The sequence below is a fragment of the Bacidia gigantensis genome (assembly GCF_019456465.1).
Source record: "Bacidia gigantensis strain McMullin 20006 chromosome Unknown contig_245, whole genome shotgun sequence".
In the NCBI taxonomy this organism is placed as follows: domain Eukaryota; kingdom Fungi; phylum Ascomycota; class Lecanoromycetes; order Lecanorales; family Ramalinaceae; genus Bacidia; species Bacidia gigantensis.
In genome coordinates, this window is record NW_025408601.1 from 1,474,175 (window position 1) to 1,496,013 (window position 21,839).

Sequence of the window (21,839 nt, forward strand, 5' to 3'; positions counted from 1 at the left end):
GACACCAGATACCAGATTGTGCCTCGCCATCCACGATGGAATGGGAAGATTGGTCGCACTCGACGGTAGATCCAGAGGTTCGCGCTCATATCAACAGTCTAGTTTCTGCGGTGTGTAAGGTCCTTTGCTGTGATCGATCAACGCTGATTGGAAAGGTAGCTTGGCGGAACAGGCGCGGATGAAGATGGTCGGTATGTGCTAGGTGATGAGGCATTGGCATGTCTCAAGGATCTCAAGAAATGGCTCAAGTTGTACGACGAGAAGACAGATCGTCTGGACGTAGCAAGATGCATGGCAGAAGCGAATCTCGTGGAGGGCGATCTGCTACCAATTCTAGCATTATGGTCCGAGTCAGCAAATCATGACAGATTGAGATCAAAGGTCGCTTTGGCCTGCATTGAATTATTGGTGCCATTGACATGGCCGATCGAGAAAGGCGACGCCCAGATGACGGTCAACCACCACCGTCACATGAATTTCCTCCAGCAAGCCCAGGCATCATACAAGCGCAGCATACTCCAGCATGGCTCCGGACAGATACTCCGCATAGCCGTGCGAACAGGTCTACCGTCAATAGCGCTCTCAATTGGCGAAAGATCGCCTCGCGATGAAGGAATCATCAAATTGATTTTGTATTTCTTCCGTAACATTACGTTGATTTCTTCTCAAAACGCTGCAAAAGAAGATAGTGAGACCGAGATCACGAGATCATCAACGGCCGAAGCGTTTCATCGTCAGGATGTCCTAGCGCTCTTACTCACCCTGTCGTCGAATATAGGACAAGACTTTACGACCCAAGACACTGTGTTAATGGAGGTTCTATTTCACTTGCTGAGAGGTGTGGATGTGGAGAAGCTTTTCATGGATAGCAGTCAATTAAGCCTCAAGAATTCCGATGAGCTCAAGACGTTGCTAAGTAGGGAGGCGAATATGCACAGGAGCTATCTGAAGACAGCACCTACTAGACATAACAGATTTGGCACAATGATCTGGGTGAAGAGAGACGGCGAGGGGCGTCATTCAACAGTATCGGGTCAAGATGTCCTGAAAAGTGGTCAGCGAACCCTCACTAAAATGGACCAAACAAAGAAATGGAACAAACCTAAGCAACGAGCTAAAGATGACGAACCTACCAACGATCGATTTGATATGCCTGTTCCATTGACAGAAGCAGCGAGGGTCCATATGCGGTCATTCGTTGAAGAATTTCTTGATTCTGGTTTCAATCCACTCTTCAATCACATTCGACGGGCAATCGAACGAGAAGCCGATCGTGTACTCGAATCGCATAAGCAACAATACTTCTACCTAGTATCCTGGTTTCTCGAGGCTGAGCGTGTCCGTCGACGCCAGAAGAGAGAAGCTAATAAACGAAAAAAGGATGACAAGATCGCTCAAGATTTTGATCCGGATAGCTTTGGCTTGATCTCAAGTGTGCTGATACAAGAATTTTTCGTATTACTCAATCGATTCCTACAAAGTGCATTAGATCTCAAATTATGGCGAGAGCTCCAAGCTGGTATGCGATGTTTCACCCAAATTCTTCTGATCGTACAAGACATGGCCGACTCTCCCTTGGAAGAGGATCAAGAAATCGCGGAGAATATTCAAAATCGTATTTTCTACGAAGAGTCAACCCATGATAGGGTCATCGCTATTTTGCGAGGATACAAGGATCAGGGTCTTGGATATCTTGATTCAAGCACCGATTTGGCGCACACATTTCTGCGTCTGCTAGAGCGATATTCAAGAGAAAATCTCGAAATGCAAGTTCGCTCCAAACGACGAGCGAGAAAGACCAGAAAGGCTCAAGTCAAGGAACAAGGCGGGTCGGAGGACGACGACGAAGCGTCAGAGATCGAAGATGTGAGGGAGGCTGAACGAGTCTCCAGAGAGCGCAAATTTGACTTCAATCGATTTTCTACCAAGTTCATGAGCCAGTCTTGCATCGACACATTCGTCTCCTTCACAAAGTTCTACAGCGACCTGAGTCCTGAACAGCTGAAACGTGCACATCGATTTTTCTATCGAGTGGCATTCAAGCAAGACTTGAGTGTCATGCTCTTTCGAGTAGATATCGTTGGTCTCTTCTACAAACTTATGAAAGGTGCGGAGTGCTTAGATCCCAAGAACCCCACATTTCGGGAGTGGGATGAACTTGTGAGACAAATCATCAAGAAATTGACGCGGAAGCTGGAAAAGAGACCAGAGCTTGCTGTAGAGCTGTTGTTCAGTAAAATTCAGTCGACTATGTTCTATCTTGAGTACGGATATGAGAAGCAAACGATCCAAGCAAAGCCAAAAGCACCTGCCGCGTTGGAAGTCAAAGGATCCATGACCTTGGAAGAGCAAATTGGCGTAGTCGTTGCTGCTTTGTACGACGAAAACATGGACTCAATTCAATGGGTAGTCAGTACTTTATCTTCAGCAGCGGACGAGCGGCGAAGCTGGGAGAACGAGTCGATTGCCAGGCAGTCAGCAAATCAAAGCCAGATTGAAGTCCATGGCCATCCACCAGGGGATGCAATTTCATCTCAACCACCGTCCATCGTTGTCACCGCGTCCGATGAGGGTACTCGGATTGCAATGTTCAAGAACGCTAGACTTCGTCTTCTTATGGTACTCTCTAGCTTCAAGCGCCTGGGCGAAGAAGACGAGCCGGACTCGACGTGGATTATTCCCTCCCCAATTCCCTCTTCTCAGCTCCGACACATTCACGACCTCATAGAAAAGCACCGTCAGGATCCCAAGTTCCAATATGGTGAGGAAGAGCCTGTGTCAGCGGAGGACATGCTACGCCGAAAATCCACAACAAACACTCGACGAGCAGAATATGACGATGACAGTGATGGATCAGTCAGCCAAGGTGAAGAAGATTTTCTGTTCCCAGCTGGGGGTCCAACGAATACAGTAGAGTCCCGAGAATCTGCTTTAGACAAACTGAAGAAAAACCGCCGAAAACGACGTGCTTCAGACGATCATGAATTGGATGAGGAAACTCGAGAAGCTCGCCGAAATGCACGAGCTGAAGCCGATCTTGAGCGCAGACGCGGCATCAAGAGTGCTCAATTTGTGCATGAGAGTGACGAAGACACCGACGAGGAAAAAGATCGTGACTTCTTTGCGCGAGAGGCGGCTCGTAGAAACGGGCAGCGTGAAAGAGTGATGGAGGCTCTGAGTGCAAGACGAGTAGCCGGAAATATGACAGGTGGGAAAGCCAAGCCGAGCGTGAGAGTAGGGGAGAAGAGAAAATTTGACTCGGCTGTCGAAAGCACGCGAAAGAAGGCCAAAACGAACAGCGATGCCTCCGGAAGCGACGAAGATCTCGACATGAGCGATAGTGACTCGCAGTCTGGAGTAAGAGCTGCTGCTGTCTCGAGCATTGTTAGCTCGCTGAGTGAGACAACACCGCTTTCTTCGCCTCCTCATGTCGCTCCGGAAGGGAAGGCTCTTGAAGCCGAAGTTGCCGAAGACTTGGGGCCTTCATCACAAAGCGAGAACGTGAGGAAACTTTCAAGGCTTGCGACGAATGATTCTGAGGAGGATAAAGGTGATAGCGACGTAGCTGCTACGATCCGAAGACCTCGCGCTAGAGCAGCTATATTTGATGATAGTGATGATGAGTAGTGCTAAATTTCAACCTTTGACATAGCTCTGCAACTTTCCATCCATTCTTAAAGAAACGTCTTCATCGTCAGCTTGCAGGATCCCCGATTCACAATTAAGCAACATTCTAGGAAGCTCATTCATAGCGGTGAGAGTTCCTACGAGATCTTCGTCTCTCGTACGTAATGGCTTGGTCGGGTGCATTCATTACCGTTTGTAACCAATTTCCTTGGGGCTTCGATGGTTGAAATGATGGTGCTGGTTCTGGTTCTCCCCCGGGAACTTGTACGAAACAGTTGTAGAAATGCTCGTAAAGGTGGTCCGATATCTGTTCGCGAATCCCTGACTTGGTAAGTCTAGCTTTCTCAAACCCAGTCAATGACAAGACGTACAGAGGTGATTTATCAAGTCTTTGAACTCGTCTGCGGTTGGACAGAATTTGATCGTGTTTCGCTCCGTCTTCTCGAATGCTTGGAAGCGGTCTTCGGGTCCGTAGTACCATAATATCACGGCTTCGCTGTTGACCATATCACTTTTTGGCGCAGATACGACGTCTCGAATCACGGTCGAGGCGATGCTCAAGTGAATAATGTCTGAGAACTTGAGAAGCCGCAATACCGTGACTAGCAGCTCTGTTGGTAGACACTCAAGAAAAGATTTCGCTAAAACAAGTTTGTCAAGCTGTACAAATAGGGGGTATGGTGAGGTTATTTACTTTTGTCCAGCTTTACCGGTGGCTCCTTCCTTCTTGCAATCGCTCCAAGACATGATTTCGCCAAACGAACGCTGTCATTTGTGGAACGATCTGCTGGAAACCTGGCAAGCTGAAGAGGAAGTTGCGGAGGCCAATGCATTATCTGCGATTGTTGGATCGTTGTCTGCACAGGAGCTGAAGAGCGCAGCCGACTGTAATGTACATTGGTGGCCATCGCTGGAAGATGCATCGTGCTGCTCAAGATTCTAATGGAGGTTGAGAAAACCAAGGAGTGAATGAACACTTCCAGAGTGTGACATCGACCAGTGGTGGTGCAAGAACACCTTTCTTGGTTGCTATAAACAACACTCTTGGCCACCTCTGACCCCGTGATCAGACCAATCTCTGTCCGCACACAGAGTGTTGGATCATGTCACAATGCCTGTCGCTCATTGTCATCTTGCAAGTGAGAAAAATAAGGAGAACAGCTTTGGGCGACCACAAACAGCCCAAAGAAAGGCATCCTTTACAAAGACCTTGAATAAGATCACGTCGTCTACTTTCAATCGTCGACGCACCACAGCACTGCTGCCAACTTCGCAATCCACGGCAAATATCTATTCACATTCGCGTTTACCTACACCCTCAGGCGTTGCTCGCAATGCTTCATTTTTGTCATCATTGCACATTTTTTCGTGTGATTCGGCGGGGCACAATGTCAAGCGCAAGAACGAAGCACTTACCCTCCCCGATCCTGGATATAAGCAAACGGTGGAAGATCTCGGAGCCTCATTTGTCCCACCGCCCAGTAACCATCAACCTCGAGACTCGACCTCATCTCTACCGCTGAAGAAACGGGACTCCAGCGTGAGGATCGAGCAGAGAGGTCTCATGCAACCTATGCCTCCACCACTGCCTAAGAGCAGTACGATTGGCGATGTGGCCTCTCACAAGCCGTCGTCAAGTCAGAAAGCGGTTGCCATGTCGCTCACGAGGTTGAATGTCAGCGAAATTAAGCGGATTGGAGAACGTCCACAACGCAGCTGGACCTATTCGCCAACTACACTGACTTCGAAATCAAGTCAGACTGCCCCAAACCCCTTCCCCGAGCGCAAAGATAGTCTGATGCCTCCACCTGCAAGGGCGACCGCGTGCCGGTACAACACGAGTAGCAAGGAAGGTGCGGCCCGCAGTATACGCTCAATTACCGATTCTCGTGAAGACACAACTTTGTTCAAGACAGAAACAGAGACCAATTCCATACTATCCTCAGACGAGTATGACATTATGATCAGAAAATCTGGCGGCAGTTTCAGAGAAGACTTCTCTACCAGCAAATCGTTCAGCCTTCCTGGAGTGCACACCCAAAAGCTTCACGTACCAAGAAAGCGGCACGATACTCGCGAAAGGAGCAGTGACATTCACGGACTCACGCCAGAAGAAGCAGACGATAGTTTCCTTGTAAGGCCTGCGCACTTTTGTCATTTTAAATATGGCGACTGACCAGTTTTCTCCAGATTCACTCCAAGCAATCACCGGCCTATTGGCTAGGCCGCTTCATTGCTCTTTCAGACAAGCTTCGTGCAGCAGCTCTCCCTCCTTCACCATCTCGAGCCGTCTCTTCGAACATCAACTTCGCCATCAAATCGCAACCGCTATCTAGAACGGCTGAATCTGATATTGCCCAAAGCGATCATTTTCATCCAATGCACGACAGGAATCGTCGCGACAGTCGAGTCTTCGCTATTCTGAGACAGCTGTGTACGACTGCGGAGGCCACCGAAAGCTTGGCTGAGTTCGACGGCCTGATGGCACGAGCAACGGGCTGCAAAGAATCTGGTGTGGCTGTAGAGAAAAGGTTGATTGCAGGAAAAAGCACGGATGGAAGCGTGAGAGAAAAGAAGGGGTTCTTCAACGGGCTTGTGAAAAAGAAGGCAAGCGGAAGCGGATTGTGAATCTCCCGTGTACAGGATTCCTTTGGCTTGGAAGCATTCTTTTGTTTGGAAAAGAGACACTTTTTCGAGGAAATTATCCTTACTTACGTCGAATGGAGCACATGGTCGGTCGGAGTTTAACTGAATAAAATCTTTCTCTCTGGATTTGGAGAGAGATTTCGTCTAGTCAATGGCTGCTCGTTCTTTGTGCCTCCTCAAATCGTGCGTGAAGAACCCTGATCAGGTTCATACAAGGGATGGGACTCTCATCCACATGCACAACCCATTCCTGCATTAGATTAATGACAAAGCCGGGGGCAGTGTCACGGCAGCGTATTTCGACTGCCATTCATGAGTCGAACCTTGATCATTCTTACATTTGCGATTGATCCCAAAAAATTACGTCTTGCAGGATCAGTGTCGAGCCTCTTATGTATCAAACTTTTTGATCCCTTTGCAGAGAATCGGCCGATGACATCTCAGATCTCCAACCAAACGCCTCTTTTTCAATTACCTCTCCCACTTTTCCCCTTCAAATACGCAGCAACCTGCTCAACTCTGGTGACGAAAAATCTCCGTTCTCGATCTTGCTTCCACACCAGAACTCCAATTTCCTCTGCGTATTTGCATGGTGCTTCATATTCTGGCTGCGAGTTGAAGTCTTTGAACAGAAAGCCAACCGTTGCTTTCATCCTATCACCTTCCAGCTGCCAAAGCCTTATCTGGTCCACAACGGTAGGTGGAAGAATCGTAGAGCTTTTCGTGAGCATTTGTGGGTGTGCATGTGTGGTCAAGTAAGATATGATTTGGTCGCTTGTGATCCCCATACCAATTGCGTTTCGGACTGATTCCCGGGTAATCTTGCCTGCGATCATGTTTGGGTAGCGAGTAATGAGGCGGCTAAAAAGAGACAATATGGCGATCTGTAAATTGGAGGAGGTGTACGCGTAGATTCTGTAATTGGTCTCTGCAACGATAAATCCGCGATTTCGGTCAGAACTCGTGCCTAGGGAGGATGATCGCAAGCCGCTTGTGTCTGAGGTCAAAGTGGTCGCGAGGCGTGTAGGATAGAAAATATCTCCGCCGTCGGGCTGGAAAACGATACCGTAGTCACTGAGGTCTTGTAACATCTGTATCTGGGTGTCTGTGAGATTGGCTTTGGAGTAGGCAAGACCTAGTTCGAGGGAGCCAAGCATGAAGAGGAAAGATAATATATCAACTTCGTCCATGTTGAGCTTCCAAACATCAGCACGAGTATAATTTTGCCATGGAATGTGTGGTCGCTGGGTAGAACGTACAGCTTCAGCGTTTTGGAGGTACAAAATGAGTATTGTCCAAACCTGAGCGTTCACTTCCTGCAGAATGAAAGCAAATCCATCCTGTGTGATCTCTACTTTCCTACCACGAACTTCGACCAATTTCCCAATCTCCAGGAGCGTCTTGACACCCTGGCTCAGTTGCACTCCGGATGGATCGAGCCCAATACCTGTAGTACCAACCATGTAGCCGAGGACGCCTTCCCATTGCCGTCTCGCAGTCTCGTCGAGATCCTCTATCGATTCACGCTCATCAATATCAACGTAGCATGGCACTCCAAACGAATTGTGATGTCCTCCTCCAGTAAGTGCCAGCCGCAAAGAAGAGGCAAATGGATCAGTCAAATGATAGGCCCGCTGCTTTCCAGGTTCTGCTCGGCCGACCAATATGTGAAGCCGCTGGAGGAGGTCGAGCGCATGTTCCCTTTCACTTCGGCAACATCAGCTCCAGCCGAGATGCTACTACTTCTCGATGTCTGCCATACCGCTTGCCATCTGATCGAACCCAAGCCTCCAAATCTGTCACTGGCATAGGTCGGCTAGCGTAGAGTAGGGCCATTACAAAGCTCTTGGCTGAACATATCAGCACAGTCCAAGAGCTTACAACAGCACCGAAGTATACCAAGGTGATTCAACATGCGCCTGAATACTGCCAGTGCTGTGGAAGGCTGCTTATAGAGCCTGTTGAAAGTAGTCCCTGGCAGGCCTTCCAGGTACTCGAAAGAACGCAGCGATGATACAGCCATGATGCAACGAGAGCCCCGCAAGGCCTCGAGTGTCCTGCTCACCTGATCGTCATACTGCAGAGACACATAAATCGGTCAAGGCCGCTGTGTGATTTGATACAGTATGGAATATGAGGCTAGTGTTAGAGTGATCATAACATACACCCTAGCGTGGATCTTCTATACCTCCTGCCACATCCGCCGGCTTTTCACTCAAACTACTGCGAAACCATTGACCTCCAGCTACTGCGTTCCTCCGTGCTTATAGTTGTGACACAACATTTGATTCGCCATGTCTGACTTGTTGACGTAGCTCTTGTGTCTAGCTCGCGATCTCCAAATAAGAGACGTGTTGTGTTGCAGCCACCATTCCTCATTCCTACTCGCATTCTGGCGTCGGCGTTAGGACATTTGGGTCTTGCGTTTCCGTGGTTGCCTTTTCTCTTAAGACCTTGCTGTTGTCTACGGGGCTTGAAAAATTATGTGCATTTGTGAATCATGTTTTCCTAATGGACGAAGAGAAGATAAAATTCAAAGTTCATGCCGCTGTCAAAAGAATTCGTGCTTCGTGGTATCCTGCTTCTAATCCTAGTCTGCTAGAGAGACAAAATTCTATCAGACGAGCCCGACCATCTAAATTGCCCTTATGGGTTTGCCCTTCGACGCTTTCTATTGATGCCAACAAGGTTCTGCATGACATCTTCCTTCTAGCAGTTCACGATTTGGACAGTGAGACGAATACATTCGAACTGTCTCCAACCGGGACCGTTGAGCTAGAGTGGAATTGCCACCGTAGATCACAGATACCGATTAATGTGCAGCATCCTCCATCAGCAAAACGCGAGTACGAAAACCTTCTGAGAGATACGACGAACGAGAACATCATTCTATTCCTTCACGGAGGCGGTTTTGTGTCTGTCATCCGGTTCTTATTGCACTTGTTGGTATTGACTAAGGTCGCAGATTCCAAGCCCCATCTACCAGTCGAGCATTGCCATTAGCTCTAAGCAGACTTACAGGAAGCCGAGTTTGTCAAGTTGACTACCGTCCAGCTCCTCAACATCCATTCCCTGCAGCATTGTTTGATGCCCTTCTGAGCTATCTCGCCCTGCTCTCTCCCCCAAGCGGTGCAATTCACGACCCTTTGGTCGCTTCTAGGATTGTTTTTGCTGGTGAAAGTGCAGGCGCAAACCTTTGCCTAGCACTTCTTCAATTGCTTCTTCAAATGCAGCGATCGGGAGTCAGAAGACTCCCTTTCAACGGTAGGATTATTCCTTTACACTTGCCTGCCGGCATCTGTGTCCTGAGTGGTTACTGCGACCAGACTGACAGTCTGCCGTCGTACATAAATACGCGCCATGTGGATTATACAGGTACACCACCTCTATACAACGCGGCAGATTTCCCTGCAGATCGTATTTGGCCAGCCGACCCACCAAGACACAATCCTTACTGTCACGACAAAGCGCTTTGCCATCCACTTGTCAGCCCGACCAGTGCAAAGGACTGGAGAGGAGCACCTCCAATGTGGTTTGCCTGTGGAGAAGAAAGTCCGGCTGATGGCAACAGAGTAATTGCAAGAAGGGCGGCCCATCAGGGGGTCAGAGTTGTATGGGAGGAATATTTGGCTATGCCACACATATTTCCCTTGTTACCGGGCTTAGAAGCTACCCCTCAGGTTATGAGATGCCTGCAATCCTGGGCAGGCTTCATCGTGGAAAGTGTGGAAGCTAGAGGTCTCTCAGGACAGTGTGCAGGATACATCATAGGCCTGGATGGGAAGGTCGCAAAGACGGTCGAAGTAGCGAAAATGCTTCCAAAAATATCCGAACACCACGTTCAAATGGGAATGCAGAGCAGGATGCTGAACTTCGAAGCTGCATCACGGAGAAGGCTGCGAATGAGCAGACTCTGATATGACTGAGAATGATTGATATGATTTATGACGCTTGCGAAGTACTCGTAGGAAAGCAGTGATTTAATGGCTTGTGGATGCAAGGCCAGATGTAACGACATTTGTCAGGTTTGCCGTCCTAGTTGGCCATAACTTCCCAATTTAGATTAAAAACTCAAGCTCAATGATGCAAACCCCTCTTCCATTATATGACGAAGTGCCCGTTGATTTCGATCAAATAGTGCTAGTGAAAACAGCTCGTTCGTGATACATTATCATAATCTACACTAGTCCTACCCAGCGATCGACACTCCCACACCAAAAATTAGTTCCGTGTATTTTCAACATCGGTTATCGCCCATTTCAATTGAACTAAGCTTCGATTCCTTTGCGAAGGCACTCATAGCCAACAAGAACATGGCTCGTTCTGATGAGGCCGAGTGGTGGTTCAACGCCGTGTATAGCGCGGTTCAGGAAGTCAGATTACCCTAGAATGCTTGACAGTGTTATTGAATTCTAAACGGCTTCGAAGATTCCGTATGGACGAGTGACGAGTTATGGACATATCGCAAGACTATTGGGGAAACGTATGTTTTCTCATGCGCATTTGCACCTACACAGACAGTATCTGATAATTCATTCTACGTGTAGCCCAATGTCCTCGGTTTGCAAGTCTTCACTGCTTGCCAGGCTGATCTGATCAAATTCAGACAGGTTGGAGTATGTCTTAAACATCTACCCGAAGATTCCGCAGATAGCAGTCATCATTTTCACGACAATAATGTACCATGGCAAAGGGTCATAAATGCGAAAGGCGGTATATCACCGCGGTAAGGACAATTCGCTCACCTTGTACGACTGGTGTCCTGACTTGATTCAGCGGTCCGGGAGGTGCAGCGAGGCAAGCAACAGCACTACGAAGGGAGGGCGTTACGGTCGATACAAGCGCCTTAGGCGAAATGACCGTAGACATCAGCGCCTACGGATGGTTTCCAGATATTCTACCCAGTGAAGAGGCCGAAGAAATTGAATGAGGTCAGAACCCTGCTACACAAGTCACTTAATCCAACCTCAAGAGTTGTGTTGAGTCATCCTTGGCTATGCAAAACAAGACTGATCTTGAGGATCTGGTTGACGCTAAGAGTCTGTCCAAACGATGGGCTAAGGGAAAACTTTGGCCTGGAATAGAATGACGATGCTAAGTGAGTGAGCCACGCATATAGGAAGTATGACCAGGTCTTGATGAGGAAGAATAATCGTTGGGGGCCCCAGCAAATGCTTGGGAAATCACCAGGATGGTATGAACCCGCGTCGAGATGACTTAAAACTCTGCCAGTCTCATCAGATGGGGCTCATCTCGAGATAGTCTTTCGATGTCAAACTCAATCCGAACGAAAGATGAAGGAAGCGCAAGTCCGCTTCCACATTGAAAGGGCCATAGAGCAGTGCCTGCCACTTGGTAAAGAGTCATAAATCACCACCGATTGAAATTAGCATGCTCCTCCACGTGACTCAGCTTTACGTCATCGCAGTGTCCAATCACGACTTCGCTCGTGCTGCTCACGGCAGAGCACCGTCGACCCTCGCGTCGGGAAAGAAGGAGGGAGAAGCAGGTGCCTCAAACAACCTAAGAGCGCATGACCGGGGGAAGCAAGCGCCCAGTCATGATCACGAACCTCGCATGTGCCTCTGTCCTTATCATCCCCGCATCCATCATATCAGCTCCCTTATCCTAGCGGTCATCCAAGCTTCCCGAATCCTGTTGAGTTCCAGGCACAGCCCACTGGTCCAGCTCAGCATTATTGGTGCTGATACGGGTCATGCCTGCGTCCAGATTGGGAAATGGACATTGCCGCCTTCACTTACTCATAAGGTCGGCTTTGTTACCCCCCGCCCTTTCTCTCTCTACTATGAGTCAGACGCGTCTTGTCACAGCAACATAAACAACCATCCCCTTCCACTTCGTATCTCGACAACCACCTTTCCCCTTGCAATCGAACACCTCCTCTCCCACCCTTTTTGCGCTCTAGTATTGTACTCTTCCATACTTTAGTTTTCTTCGCGGCAGTGACCGTTTATTCCTCCACAGCTGTTTGGCTGTCTCGGCCTTGTCGACCCGTGTACCTACGAACAATACCAGCACACATCTTGACATATAAAAGTCACTATATGTCTGTTCAATACGATATTCCAATCGCCGAACAACAGAAGCTCGACCATGACCGTCTTCGCGGACGCAGACAGAAACAGAAATGGGCGTTTGGGGAACGAGAACCAACGCCAGGGCAGCAAGGCAGGCGCCCCATGAAGCCCCTCAAGTCAGTACTGCCAGAACTGATCAGCTTTTGGCCTAACCTTGCTGACGATCACAACAGTGTGAATGCCTGCAATGCTATCCGCACCGAAGTTGATTTCCGTAAGAACAAGGACATGAAGTCGGAAAAGATATCTCGCAATCAAGTCTTTCGGCCTGATGTTGACCCCGATTTCGCGGAGCATGACGAGGATATTCAAGGCGCATTCAAGGGTGTCGCTCCCGATTCGGCTCTCACCTACTCCTACGATAACAAGAGAGGCGCCAACAAAGGAAGCCAGATCCTTGGTCAGGCAATCGCGAGGGCGGTGGAGAAATATGAGACGAAGGCAACCGAGAAGTTGATCAAGGAGGAGTACGAAATTGTGGGACATGAGAAGGACCAGGGTCATTCAGCAACGTCGACTGATGAGGATGATTTTGAACTTTTGTGAGATATTTGGCTGGACCCAGCTTCTGCAGTATGGCAATCGGTCTCGGGTTGGAGCATTCTGGTCGTATTATTATGATGGGTAATCCTTTGACGATCGTGAAGTTTGGGACATCACGGGCGTTAGAGACATGATGCAGCAATGCAGCAGAATTTGAATCTTGCAATGCCCGTGTATTGGGTTATTCATCATTATTGCTCGCCCCTGAACCAGATCTGTCGAAGCTGATTCAGCCCCTGTGTACGCTCCACAACGAAGAGGTTACCACCACTACTCGACGAAGCCTTCCAGGTGGCTTAACACGTCAACAGCGTAGAGAAATGTGAACGCATATGATTGCTTAACATGAGTCGCAGGTTTTTGGCGTGGTTATCTTAGATTTTCTTCACAGTGACTAATCGAGCTTTGACTCAATAGAAAATGGCCACACCAATCGATAGGATAAGAATAAGGGACAGCCAGAAGCACACTGTGCTTGTAGGATTTGCTTGAAAGCACAACTTCCCTTATGACTACTTACGCCGGCAGGTAGAGGGGGGACCGTTACCCGGCGCCAAGATCGGCTTTGTTTACGGCTTTTCCCGCACGGTTTTTCTACCTCTACCTGCACAGAACATGATGGCTCGATTCAATGGGGAAGGGATTCGGACCAACGAAAGTCCTATGGACTGGAAATATGATAACGAGCGAGGTCCCGTAGATCCTGACTCTCCATGGATGCAGGGTGCAAGGAGAATGCCCCCTTCAAGCAGAGCGCCCACTCAGAAACGTGCGTAGAAGCTTGCAGGCTTCTCATCACATCAAGCTGACACATTTCCTGCATAGGATCATCAAGTGAGATGGACTCACCGCAAAAGCTAGCTTTCCCCCAGCTTCGCGAACCGGAGGGCCAAAAATTCCTGTTCGCATCCATCCCTACCAAGAAGCCAGATGTCAACCACTACCGCAATCCACCCGCCTTTACTACGCCTCAAAAGCCTTCTATCGAACCAGAGGAAACTCCAGAGCGAACACCCGACCAGGCTTCTCCAGCTTATGCTGACTCGGAAGCTACCCCTGATCCTCCTCGCGGATTCTCACCTCTAGTCCGATTTGAAGGCAACAAGTCTAAAAAGGAGTCAATTGCATCTAGTCTGTGGAGCAAATCAGGTAGAGGACAAATATCTAGGAAGTCAAATTATACCGACGGCGCATCCCGCAGAGCCGAGAAGCGCCGTCGGCGTGAGAGAGACAGCGACGTTCGTGATGCGCCTCGCCGATATAGCAACGACTCCGAGACGGAAGAACGACCGTCCAGTAGCGAAGGCGGCTCGAAAAGGAGGGCCCAGAAAGTAGGCTTGGTGCCTTCTATCCTCACGTTCATTGACGCCCATCCTTCCCTACCGAATACGCTCTCCTATTACGTTCAATTCTTGCTCAACTGCGTGCTTGCCCTCGTTCTTATGTACATCATTTGGGGTATATTGTCCACCATACGCCACGATATCAATGAGCGCGCTATTGTAGAGTCTTCAGAGATACTCGCAGAGATGGCGGCTTGTGCGCGTGAATTCAAGGACAACCGGTGCGAAAGGGACACACGCGTGCCGGCTATGGAAAGTGTGTGTAATGGATGGGAAAAGTGTATGGCGAGAGATCCGTACAAAGTTGGACGCAGCAGATTGAGTGCGGGTATGTTCGCAGAAATCTTCAACAGCTTCGTAGAACCCATCTCCGTAAAGGCACTGGTAAGTCGATGTCTATCGGCCAGTTCTGAATGTCGACTGACGACTTTTCAGATTGTGTCCATCACGGTGATCATAGGCTGCTTCGCTGTCAATAATCTCACTTTTGGAATCTACCGATCACGAAATCAGCCAGCACAAGCTCCTCCACCTACACCGTCTCAGTCAGCTTTCCTGGGACACCAGCCCCAACAGTATTTAGGATTCGCTTCGCCGCAATATGGACATTTTCAGACACCGTATCAGCACCAAATGGCAAGCATGCCACAGTCCCAGCAATTCGAGATGGCCCAGGGAGACAGCCCGACTAAAAGGCTTGGGTATAGGTAGCATGAGAAACGCAATTGGATGTTGCACGATTGACGACCGTATATAGCCTGCCGAAAGCTTCACCTTGCTAAATATTACCATGACTCTACGCTACTTCTGCACCAGATACTGTCGGTCAAGTATTCTTTTGCATTTCTCTGCTCGCGCTGTTCTAAGTTCTGTACTGTGAACACTCCGCCGTCTCCTTGCTTGCAAGATTGGTTTCGTGTCTTTCTTTAAAATACATCTGTCAACCTGCTCCTACCTCATGGATTCGAGAGAGGTATCGGGTCAGATTGAGGCTGTATGCTACAAACACTCTGCCGTTCCTTTCTAGCATAACATTGAGACTTGACAGCTTTGTATTTCATGTTGGCGGAACAAGTTTATGATCATATATACAAGAGGCACCAGGGGGTGCAAGTAAATGCTCCAGCAAGTTATCTACATTTGAAATACTGACCTTCTACGTTTCCCTCCTCCCTTTCATAACTTGGCCTTCTCACCTGGATTGACCAACGGATCGTACACATTCAGGCCCAGCGTATCTGAAGGGACCTGCGTTGTATGCATACTCAAGGCTCTCGTGTCCACAAGCGTTGGATTCAGTTGATCAATACTCGAGCACCCAATCAGCCGCATGTTCATCTCCATCTCATCCTTGAGAAGCTGCATTGCTCTGTCAACACCGGGCAAACCATATGCACTCATTGCATACAGGAACGGCCGTCCGATACCCACACCTTTTGCACCAAGACACAACGCCTTGATGATGTCCGTCGCTCGTCTCACGCCGCCATCAACGTAAATCTCGATCCTGTCTTCCCAATTGCGTTCTCGCAACACAGGCATGACCTCCGCGAGGACCTCGATCCCGCTGCGAGCGAAGTCCAGCTGTCGGCCTCCGTGATTGGAGAGAACCACTCCATCTACCCCCGCCTCAATGGCGCGGATGACATCCTCCACCCTTTGTACGCCTTTGAGTATGATTGGCATCTTCGTGATCGATTTGAACCATGGTAAGTCATCCCAATTCAAGCCCGGATCGATAAACGAACTGATCGCTCTCGCAGCACCTTGACTCCTATCCGTGTTATCACCCGACGTGGACTGCACATTACTTCCCACATCCTGGAATTTGCTCCTCATATCCTTCTCCCTCCTGCCCAGTTGTGGCGCATCAACTGTAATGAACAGCCCCTTTATCCCTCTCTTCTCGGCATGCCGTACAATGTTCTCTGTGATCTTCCGATCTTTGTTCACATATAGCTGCATCCATTGCGGCTGCGCATCCTTTGCCGCATCACAGATCTCATCGAATGAGCACGACGCTAGCGTGGGAATCATCTGAACCACGTTATGCTTGTGCGCCCCTCTCGTCAATACGACTTCGCCCTCTGGGTTTCCTAGCTTCCCCAGTGCCGTCGCGGTGACGTAAAACGGTATCGAACACTTTGTTCCGAGCATCGTGGTTGAGAAATCAATGTTCTCCACATTCTGCAGTATTCGAGGTCGGAACCAGATCTTGTGATAGGCGCTATGGTTCTCACGCATGGTGATCTCGTCGTCAGCCCCACTACTGTAGTACGCCCACGCTGTCTTCTTCATGGTACGTCTTGCGACGGCCTCAAAGTCCATGAGATTATAACAAGATTCCAGGATTGGCATTCTTCTGATCCTCTCCTGTCTGTCCTCCTCATCTGGGTCTTCAGGCTCTTGCTCTTTCTCTACACTCGACATGTCCACTTCGCCCAGGTGTTTGTCCTTGGAGAGGAACTTGTCGAGGGTGTCGGGGGGATGAATGGGTTCGTAGGTTTCGGTTGCGTCTTTGCCCGCAAATTTCATAATTATGGCAGAGCCCCCAGGGTGGTCGGCTTTGAATTCCGTGACATCGTAGGCGCGGCCGTGGATTATTACCCAGCAGTCGCTGTCGGTGGAGTGCTTGGAGATTTCGGAGCCGTCCCATTTCTGGGATTTAGGCTGCTTGTTGGGTTCGTTGTGGTTCATGGTGGCAAATGAGGAGAGTATGTTTGTATATAACGGGCGCTGTGGGACGTTCTCTCAGACCAGACGAACGTACAAAGGTTGTAGTTAATTATGGACCAAAGATCACAGGCGATGGTGGCGTTGGACTGCTCTTGCGGTCAATTGCCGAAGAGAGCCATTTCGAGCCAATGGTGAGAACGATGTTAGCAATTGGGGAACCCCGCATGCCCCGATGGTTCAGAAACGTCAAGCACTTCGGGTCAACGGCGGGCAGGAGCGGCAGTGGGGAAGCCCAAGATTCAAGATCCAGCCCGGAGATAAGACCACAGGCACCCGTAAGCCAAGATCTTTCGTACCTAAAATGAGCGTGCAAAGCTCAACCAATGGCAACTGGACATGGAAATGTAACTTTTCCATTCGAGAATTGTTCAGTCGCTATCTTGATTAGCTATAAGGGGACCATGGGACGATGCGAATGTCAGGGTGCCATATCGCACATGCCGATGGTGCAAAACTAGTGGTCAGGTCAGAATGCGGCTGAGCTCTCGTCATTTTGAATCATTATTATTGTCAAATGACCCTCGTCTTTGTCATTGCCGCGTTGCGTTGACCTATCCTTTGCCATAATGCAGCCCTTTCTTCTAGCAAGTCTTCATACTAACGACAACCATGTCGTCAAATAGTCTAGAAGCTAAGGTTTGTGTACTCGGAGCACAAGGTAGGCGACCGTTGCGCCCACGTCGCGACGTTATCTGACTATTCGCAGGGGCTGGGAAAACATCGCTTCTTCATCGGTATGTCAAGGGAACCTTCAATCCGCCTGCAACGGCCTCTACCATAGGCGCTTCGTTTCTCGTAAAGAAGGTCCTTGATGTGGAGAGTGACACCACTGTTCGCCTCCAGCTTTGGGACACGGCCGGTCAAGAACGTTTTCGAGCCATCTCAAGACTCTACTACCGCGGTGCGAGCGCAATCCTGCTCGTGTATAGCTTGATCGATGAAGAGAGTTTCAAAGAGATGGGACGATGGCTCAGAGAGATGAAAGAGAATGTGGGCGAGGGAGCGATTATCCATGTGGTTGGAACCAAGAGCGACATCGTTGCACAAGATCCAGGAGCAAGGGCAGTCAATTTCGAACGATGCATCGCTTTTGTGACGGAGAACCTCTACCCTGAAAAGTTCAATGAGCCGGTCGTTGGCAGTGCAAGCAGTGGATTCAGGAGTCTAGACGGTAACAGCAAAAGAAGCAGTGGTTTCTGGGGTAACGAGATCGGATGGGATTGTTGCCATGAAATCAGCTCTAGTTCGGGGGAGGGCATCGAGGAAGTCTTTCGAGTTATCACGCGGAAGCTGGTAGAGCAAAAACAAAAACGGCTCGAAGCGGACATGGCAGGGCAACTTAATGGCACCATGGATGCCGGCAGAAAATCGAGCGGTAATCTGGACGGCAATGGCATGGATCGTCATGGTGGATTCCGTGTAGGCTATGGTGATAAAAGGAGAAGCTGGCTAGGCCTTCCAGCCCCGAACATCGGCATTGGCGAGAGCAGCATTGATCCTTCAGCCCAACGTTCTAAGACTCGGCGAAAGGGCTGCTGTTGAGCTCACAGTGCTATCGAAGCTAACACGCAATGAACGGTGGAATTTGCTCCCGATCGAGCCTCCATACCACCGTTGGAATGCCTATTTGGGTTTGAAATGTCGATCACATGCTATTTGCAAGGCCCAAGCGAGAGGTATATCGCTACCGCGCACCGAGATAGACAGAAACGAACGGGACGATCGAGGAGATGGCAACAGGAATTTTCAATTCGCCATTTTCACGCATCACGATGTTAAGGGAGGTCCGTCACCATATCTTGACCGCATGTGGGTTGGATGATTAGCTGCCAAGGAGAAGCGCATTCTCGGCGTGGAAAGCGAGCGAAGTTGGCATACGGCAAGTGATGTTGGCTGTGGCAGGTTGAGATGATGAAGCGATTGACGCCGCACCAAAGTGACCTTCCCCACGAAAAGTCTCCTGTCCACGTTGCTCCCAACTGCTGCTTAGCCAAGGGCGGCTCTCATGACGTCGGAGGTGACTGTGTGAGACAAAGGGTCTTGCCGAATCCTCGTGGTCGCCGAACTCAAAGCAAAATGTTCCGCTTCAGAGCAGCGCTAAGGACGGTAGCGGGTATAGAGCCGTGTTCGATGTCAAAGATGCGTACCTGCAGATTCACGAAGCGCCTGAGAGCAGGGATATCACGATCCAAGTCGTTATGTGAGCAACACCCGCAGCCGCATAAGCGTAGGTCATGAGATCCTGCCTTGTTGCCGTAGCTGACAACTGACTACAGGAGGCAGCCTACACCCAAATGACAGCCTGGTCAGGCAGCTCTGTCCACTACTGCGTCAACAACCAGAAGGCCACCTCCCAGACCCACAGGAACCACAGGGACTGTGCCGAGTCTAGACTGGTTAGGCGTTAATTTGAGCCTCCGCAACAAGCCTTCTGCTGCAACCGACCCTTAGACCGTTTTTTCTTGATCTGCGCCACTTTTAGCACAAAAAGTCAAGGGCGAACCAAACACACCGCGCATCACCGTTGTTGTTCGCCTGTTGTCTTATTCCTAGGTCTCTCCCCTCATTGTCTTGCTCTCTGACACTCGTCGTTCATGTTGTTTCCTGCTTTGTTATTCTATCGAAGCACGAATATCTACCAACTTCAACGAAACCCTCAAACGGGCAAAAAGACCCCACATTTGACCTTGCATTGCTCCCGAGGCTACATACCTACCCCACCAACACCATGGTTGGACAAGGTGAGTGACTTTCACCTACTCTGCAGAAGGGCCTGACATGATTTTGATCAATGTCAGAGCTTCCCGCCGTAGTGACGTGCGTTACTTCTACATGTATAGCATATCATGACGGGGTCGAATTGACACAACGCATTAAAGCGAAAAGAAAGGGAAGAAAGGGCGTAACAGAAGGCTCTCAAGCAGACGAAAGCTTACAAGAACTGGAGCTATCTCTCATTAGGGGGAGGACGTCGTCTCATCGCAGTATGAGCGGGACTTCAGACGCTTTGGCGATTCAGTTGCAAGTGGTGACCGTTCGTACTTGACTTTGCCTTACGCCAACCCGACATATATTGACATTTCTCAGAGTTGGCCCGAGATGCCTTGAAAGATATCAACATTCACTTGCAACAGCAAGTAATCTCGAATCTCAAATTGCATGTTCAACAAGGTACTCCTGTTGATTTCGCGGCTCTGCAGGATGTATCAGACTCTGCTCAGGATCGGTGCACCCTGATATTGATGCAGCTGCAGCAGCGCATAATTACAGCTGGTCCGATAGAGAACATTACACCACCTCCACTAAATATCCAGAGCAGTCATAATCAAAGGCCGCTTCCTGTAGCACCACCATCGGAGTCTTCTATATCGAGCTTTTACAAGGCGCCCTCCTCAGAGAATGCCCCGACGCCAGATACAAACCGGGGCTACTCTTTTCCAGCTCACCCATCGCGGATGGGAAATGGTCCGCCAACACCGCCCCACTCACCCCATCCACAGTCCGGAGGCCACAATACCGGAAAGTCTGCTAATTTCAACCAGCATGCCCAACCGAGGGCGTCTGGGGCTAAAGCTCCTCAGCTCCCTCCAGTCACCGGGCACAAGTCTGCTAGCCAAAACGTATCGATTGGCAGTGTTGCTGCGGCTCGTCAGGCGTTGAGCGTACAGAAAGCTTCAAACCTTTATGGGACCCCTGATTCGGCTTCGCAAGGTCTTACATCTCCGTACTCGCTGAACCAGCCCAATGCTCAAAATTTGCAATCGCCAGCGATCAGTCCCGCACCCACACCCTTTCATGTCCGGGATGGCTCCAAAGGATCCGTCGATTCCGTTAGAGCTCCCAGCGAATCAAGCTCCACCGAAAGCCAGTATAAGCCCCTAGCGACAACCACGGAAAAAGTAGGCTTCTTTGGCATCCGCAAGAAAAAAGTCGAAAAAGTGCCGGAGGTAAAAGAAAACCCCCTAGTTGATCAGTACTTAGCCGAAGCCAAAGTGGAAGAAGACAGAGCTTCTCAAGCTGGGTCCATACGTAGGGGCTCAATGACAAACACCTTAGGCTCTACACGTGACCTCAACAGTACCCTACAAACCTTTCCATGGGAACAACACGACGAGGACAATGTAAGCATTCTCACGACAGCTACCACAGCCAGCAATCCCAACCAACCCCGTAAAACGACAGATCAGGCCAAGCGCTCCGACGATTCGCTCATCCGCGCCCAAAAGAATAAATCCAAGCCGGCAAGAGCGCACATCGAAGTCCTAGCCTCGAACCGTCCACTGGCCTCCATCAACCCCAAAGATCTGCTTCCAAACGAGACGAACAACTATGCTGGCTTCTGCAAGGGTGCCTGGCGGCAACAAATCGGTGACCGCAAGAAGGCCATGGAAGACCGCGTGCGCCCTGGTTCTATGTACAACACCACAAAATTCTGGCAGTGTCGTTCCTGCAAATTCGAAGGACGATTCGTTCCCACACCAAACAAGAAGGTGCCAGCGTTTGATAGGCGGGTGGCGAGGGTGGCGGAGGGAATACAATTCAGGTGGGAGTTTTTATTCAAGAGTCATATCTGTGCGAAAGAGGCAGTTGGAGATTCTTCCAAGGGGACATTTGGGTGCATTTTCTGCTGTGCTGAGGGAAAGGGGACGTACGTTTTTGAGGGGGTAATGGCGTTGATGAGGCATTTGGATGAGCATAGGGAGCGCTTGCCTACGGGGGAGGTGCTTTACAGGATGAATTGTTTGGTGGGACGGCAGGCAAAGATGGATGAGGATTTTGATATTAATCTTGTCAGTAAGGAGGGCGGCGTTATCTGAGGTGTAATGGCGGAAGATACCCCTTGGGC

The 21,839-nt window shown here is 49.6% G+C and overlaps 8 protein-coding genes across 8 annotated transcripts; 6 read left to right on the forward strand and 2 right to left on the reverse strand.

Moving 5' to 3' along the window:
* Nucleotides 1-35: 35 nt before the first annotated feature.
* Nucleotides 36-3,627, forward strand: KY384_005519 (uncharacterized protein; the record flags this gene model as incomplete). Its single annotated transcript, XM_044814019.1, has 2 exons — nucleotides 36-110; nucleotides 160-3,627. The coding sequence occupies 2 exons, from the start codon at nucleotides 36-38 to the stop codon at nucleotides 3,625-3,627; spliced, it is 3,543 nt and encodes a 1,180-aa protein (XP_044669320.1).
* Nucleotides 3,628-4,738: 1,111 nt separating this feature from the next.
* Nucleotides 4,739-6,255, forward strand: KY384_005520 (uncharacterized protein; the record flags this gene model as incomplete). Its single annotated transcript, XM_044814020.1, has 2 exons — nucleotides 4,739-5,761; nucleotides 5,818-6,255. 2 exons carry the CDS (start codon nucleotides 4,739-4,741, stop codon nucleotides 6,253-6,255), a joined length of 1,461 nt encoding a protein of 486 aa, XP_044669321.1.
* Nucleotides 6,256-6,740: 485 nt separating this feature from the next.
* Nucleotides 6,741-8,296, reverse strand: KY384_005521 (uncharacterized protein; the record flags this gene model as incomplete). Its single annotated transcript, XM_044814021.1, has 3 exons — nucleotides 6,741-7,980; nucleotides 8,036-8,123; nucleotides 8,173-8,296. The coding sequence occupies 3 exons, from the start codon at nucleotides 8,294-8,296 to the stop codon at nucleotides 6,741-6,743; spliced, it is 1,452 nt and encodes a 483-aa protein (XP_044669322.1).
* Nucleotides 8,297-12,338: 4,042 nt separating this feature from the next.
* Nucleotides 12,339-12,917, forward strand: KY384_005522 (uncharacterized protein; the record flags this gene model as incomplete). The annotated part of the gene is made up of 1 exon (XM_044814022.1): nucleotides 12,339-12,917. One exon carries the CDS (start codon nucleotides 12,339-12,341, stop codon nucleotides 12,915-12,917), a length of 579 nt encoding a protein of 192 aa, XP_044669323.1.
* A 612-nt stretch (nucleotides 12,918-13,529) lies between these two features.
* Nucleotides 13,530-14,968, forward strand: KY384_005523 (uncharacterized protein; the record flags this gene model as incomplete). Its single annotated transcript, XM_044814023.1, has 2 exons — nucleotides 13,530-13,683; nucleotides 13,740-14,968. 2 exons carry the CDS (start codon nucleotides 13,530-13,532, stop codon nucleotides 14,966-14,968), a joined length of 1,383 nt encoding a protein of 460 aa, XP_044669324.1.
* Nucleotides 14,969-15,433: 465 nt separating this feature from the next.
* Nucleotides 15,434-16,954, reverse strand: KY384_005524 (uncharacterized protein; the record flags this gene model as incomplete). The annotated part of the gene is made up of 1 exon (XM_044814024.1): nucleotides 15,434-16,954. One exon carries the CDS (start codon nucleotides 16,952-16,954, stop codon nucleotides 15,434-15,436), a length of 1,521 nt encoding a protein of 506 aa, XP_044669325.1.
* A 648-nt stretch (nucleotides 16,955-17,602) lies between these two features.
* Nucleotides 17,603-18,535, forward strand: KY384_005525 (uncharacterized protein; the record flags this gene model as incomplete). Its single annotated transcript, XM_044814025.1, has 2 exons — nucleotides 17,603-17,651; nucleotides 17,700-18,535. The coding sequence occupies 2 exons, from the start codon at nucleotides 17,603-17,605 to the stop codon at nucleotides 18,533-18,535; spliced, it is 885 nt and encodes a 294-aa protein (XP_044669326.1).
* Nucleotides 18,536-19,721: 1,186 nt separating this feature from the next.
* KY384_005526 (uncharacterized protein) lies at nucleotides 19,722-21,810 on the forward strand (the record flags this gene model as incomplete). The annotated part of the gene is made up of 3 exons (XM_044814026.1): nucleotides 19,722-19,734; nucleotides 19,834-20,031; nucleotides 20,081-21,810. The coding sequence occupies 3 exons, from the start codon at nucleotides 19,722-19,724 to the stop codon at nucleotides 21,808-21,810; spliced, it is 1,941 nt and encodes a 646-aa protein (XP_044669327.1).
* Nucleotides 21,811-21,839: the final 29 nt, after the last annotated feature.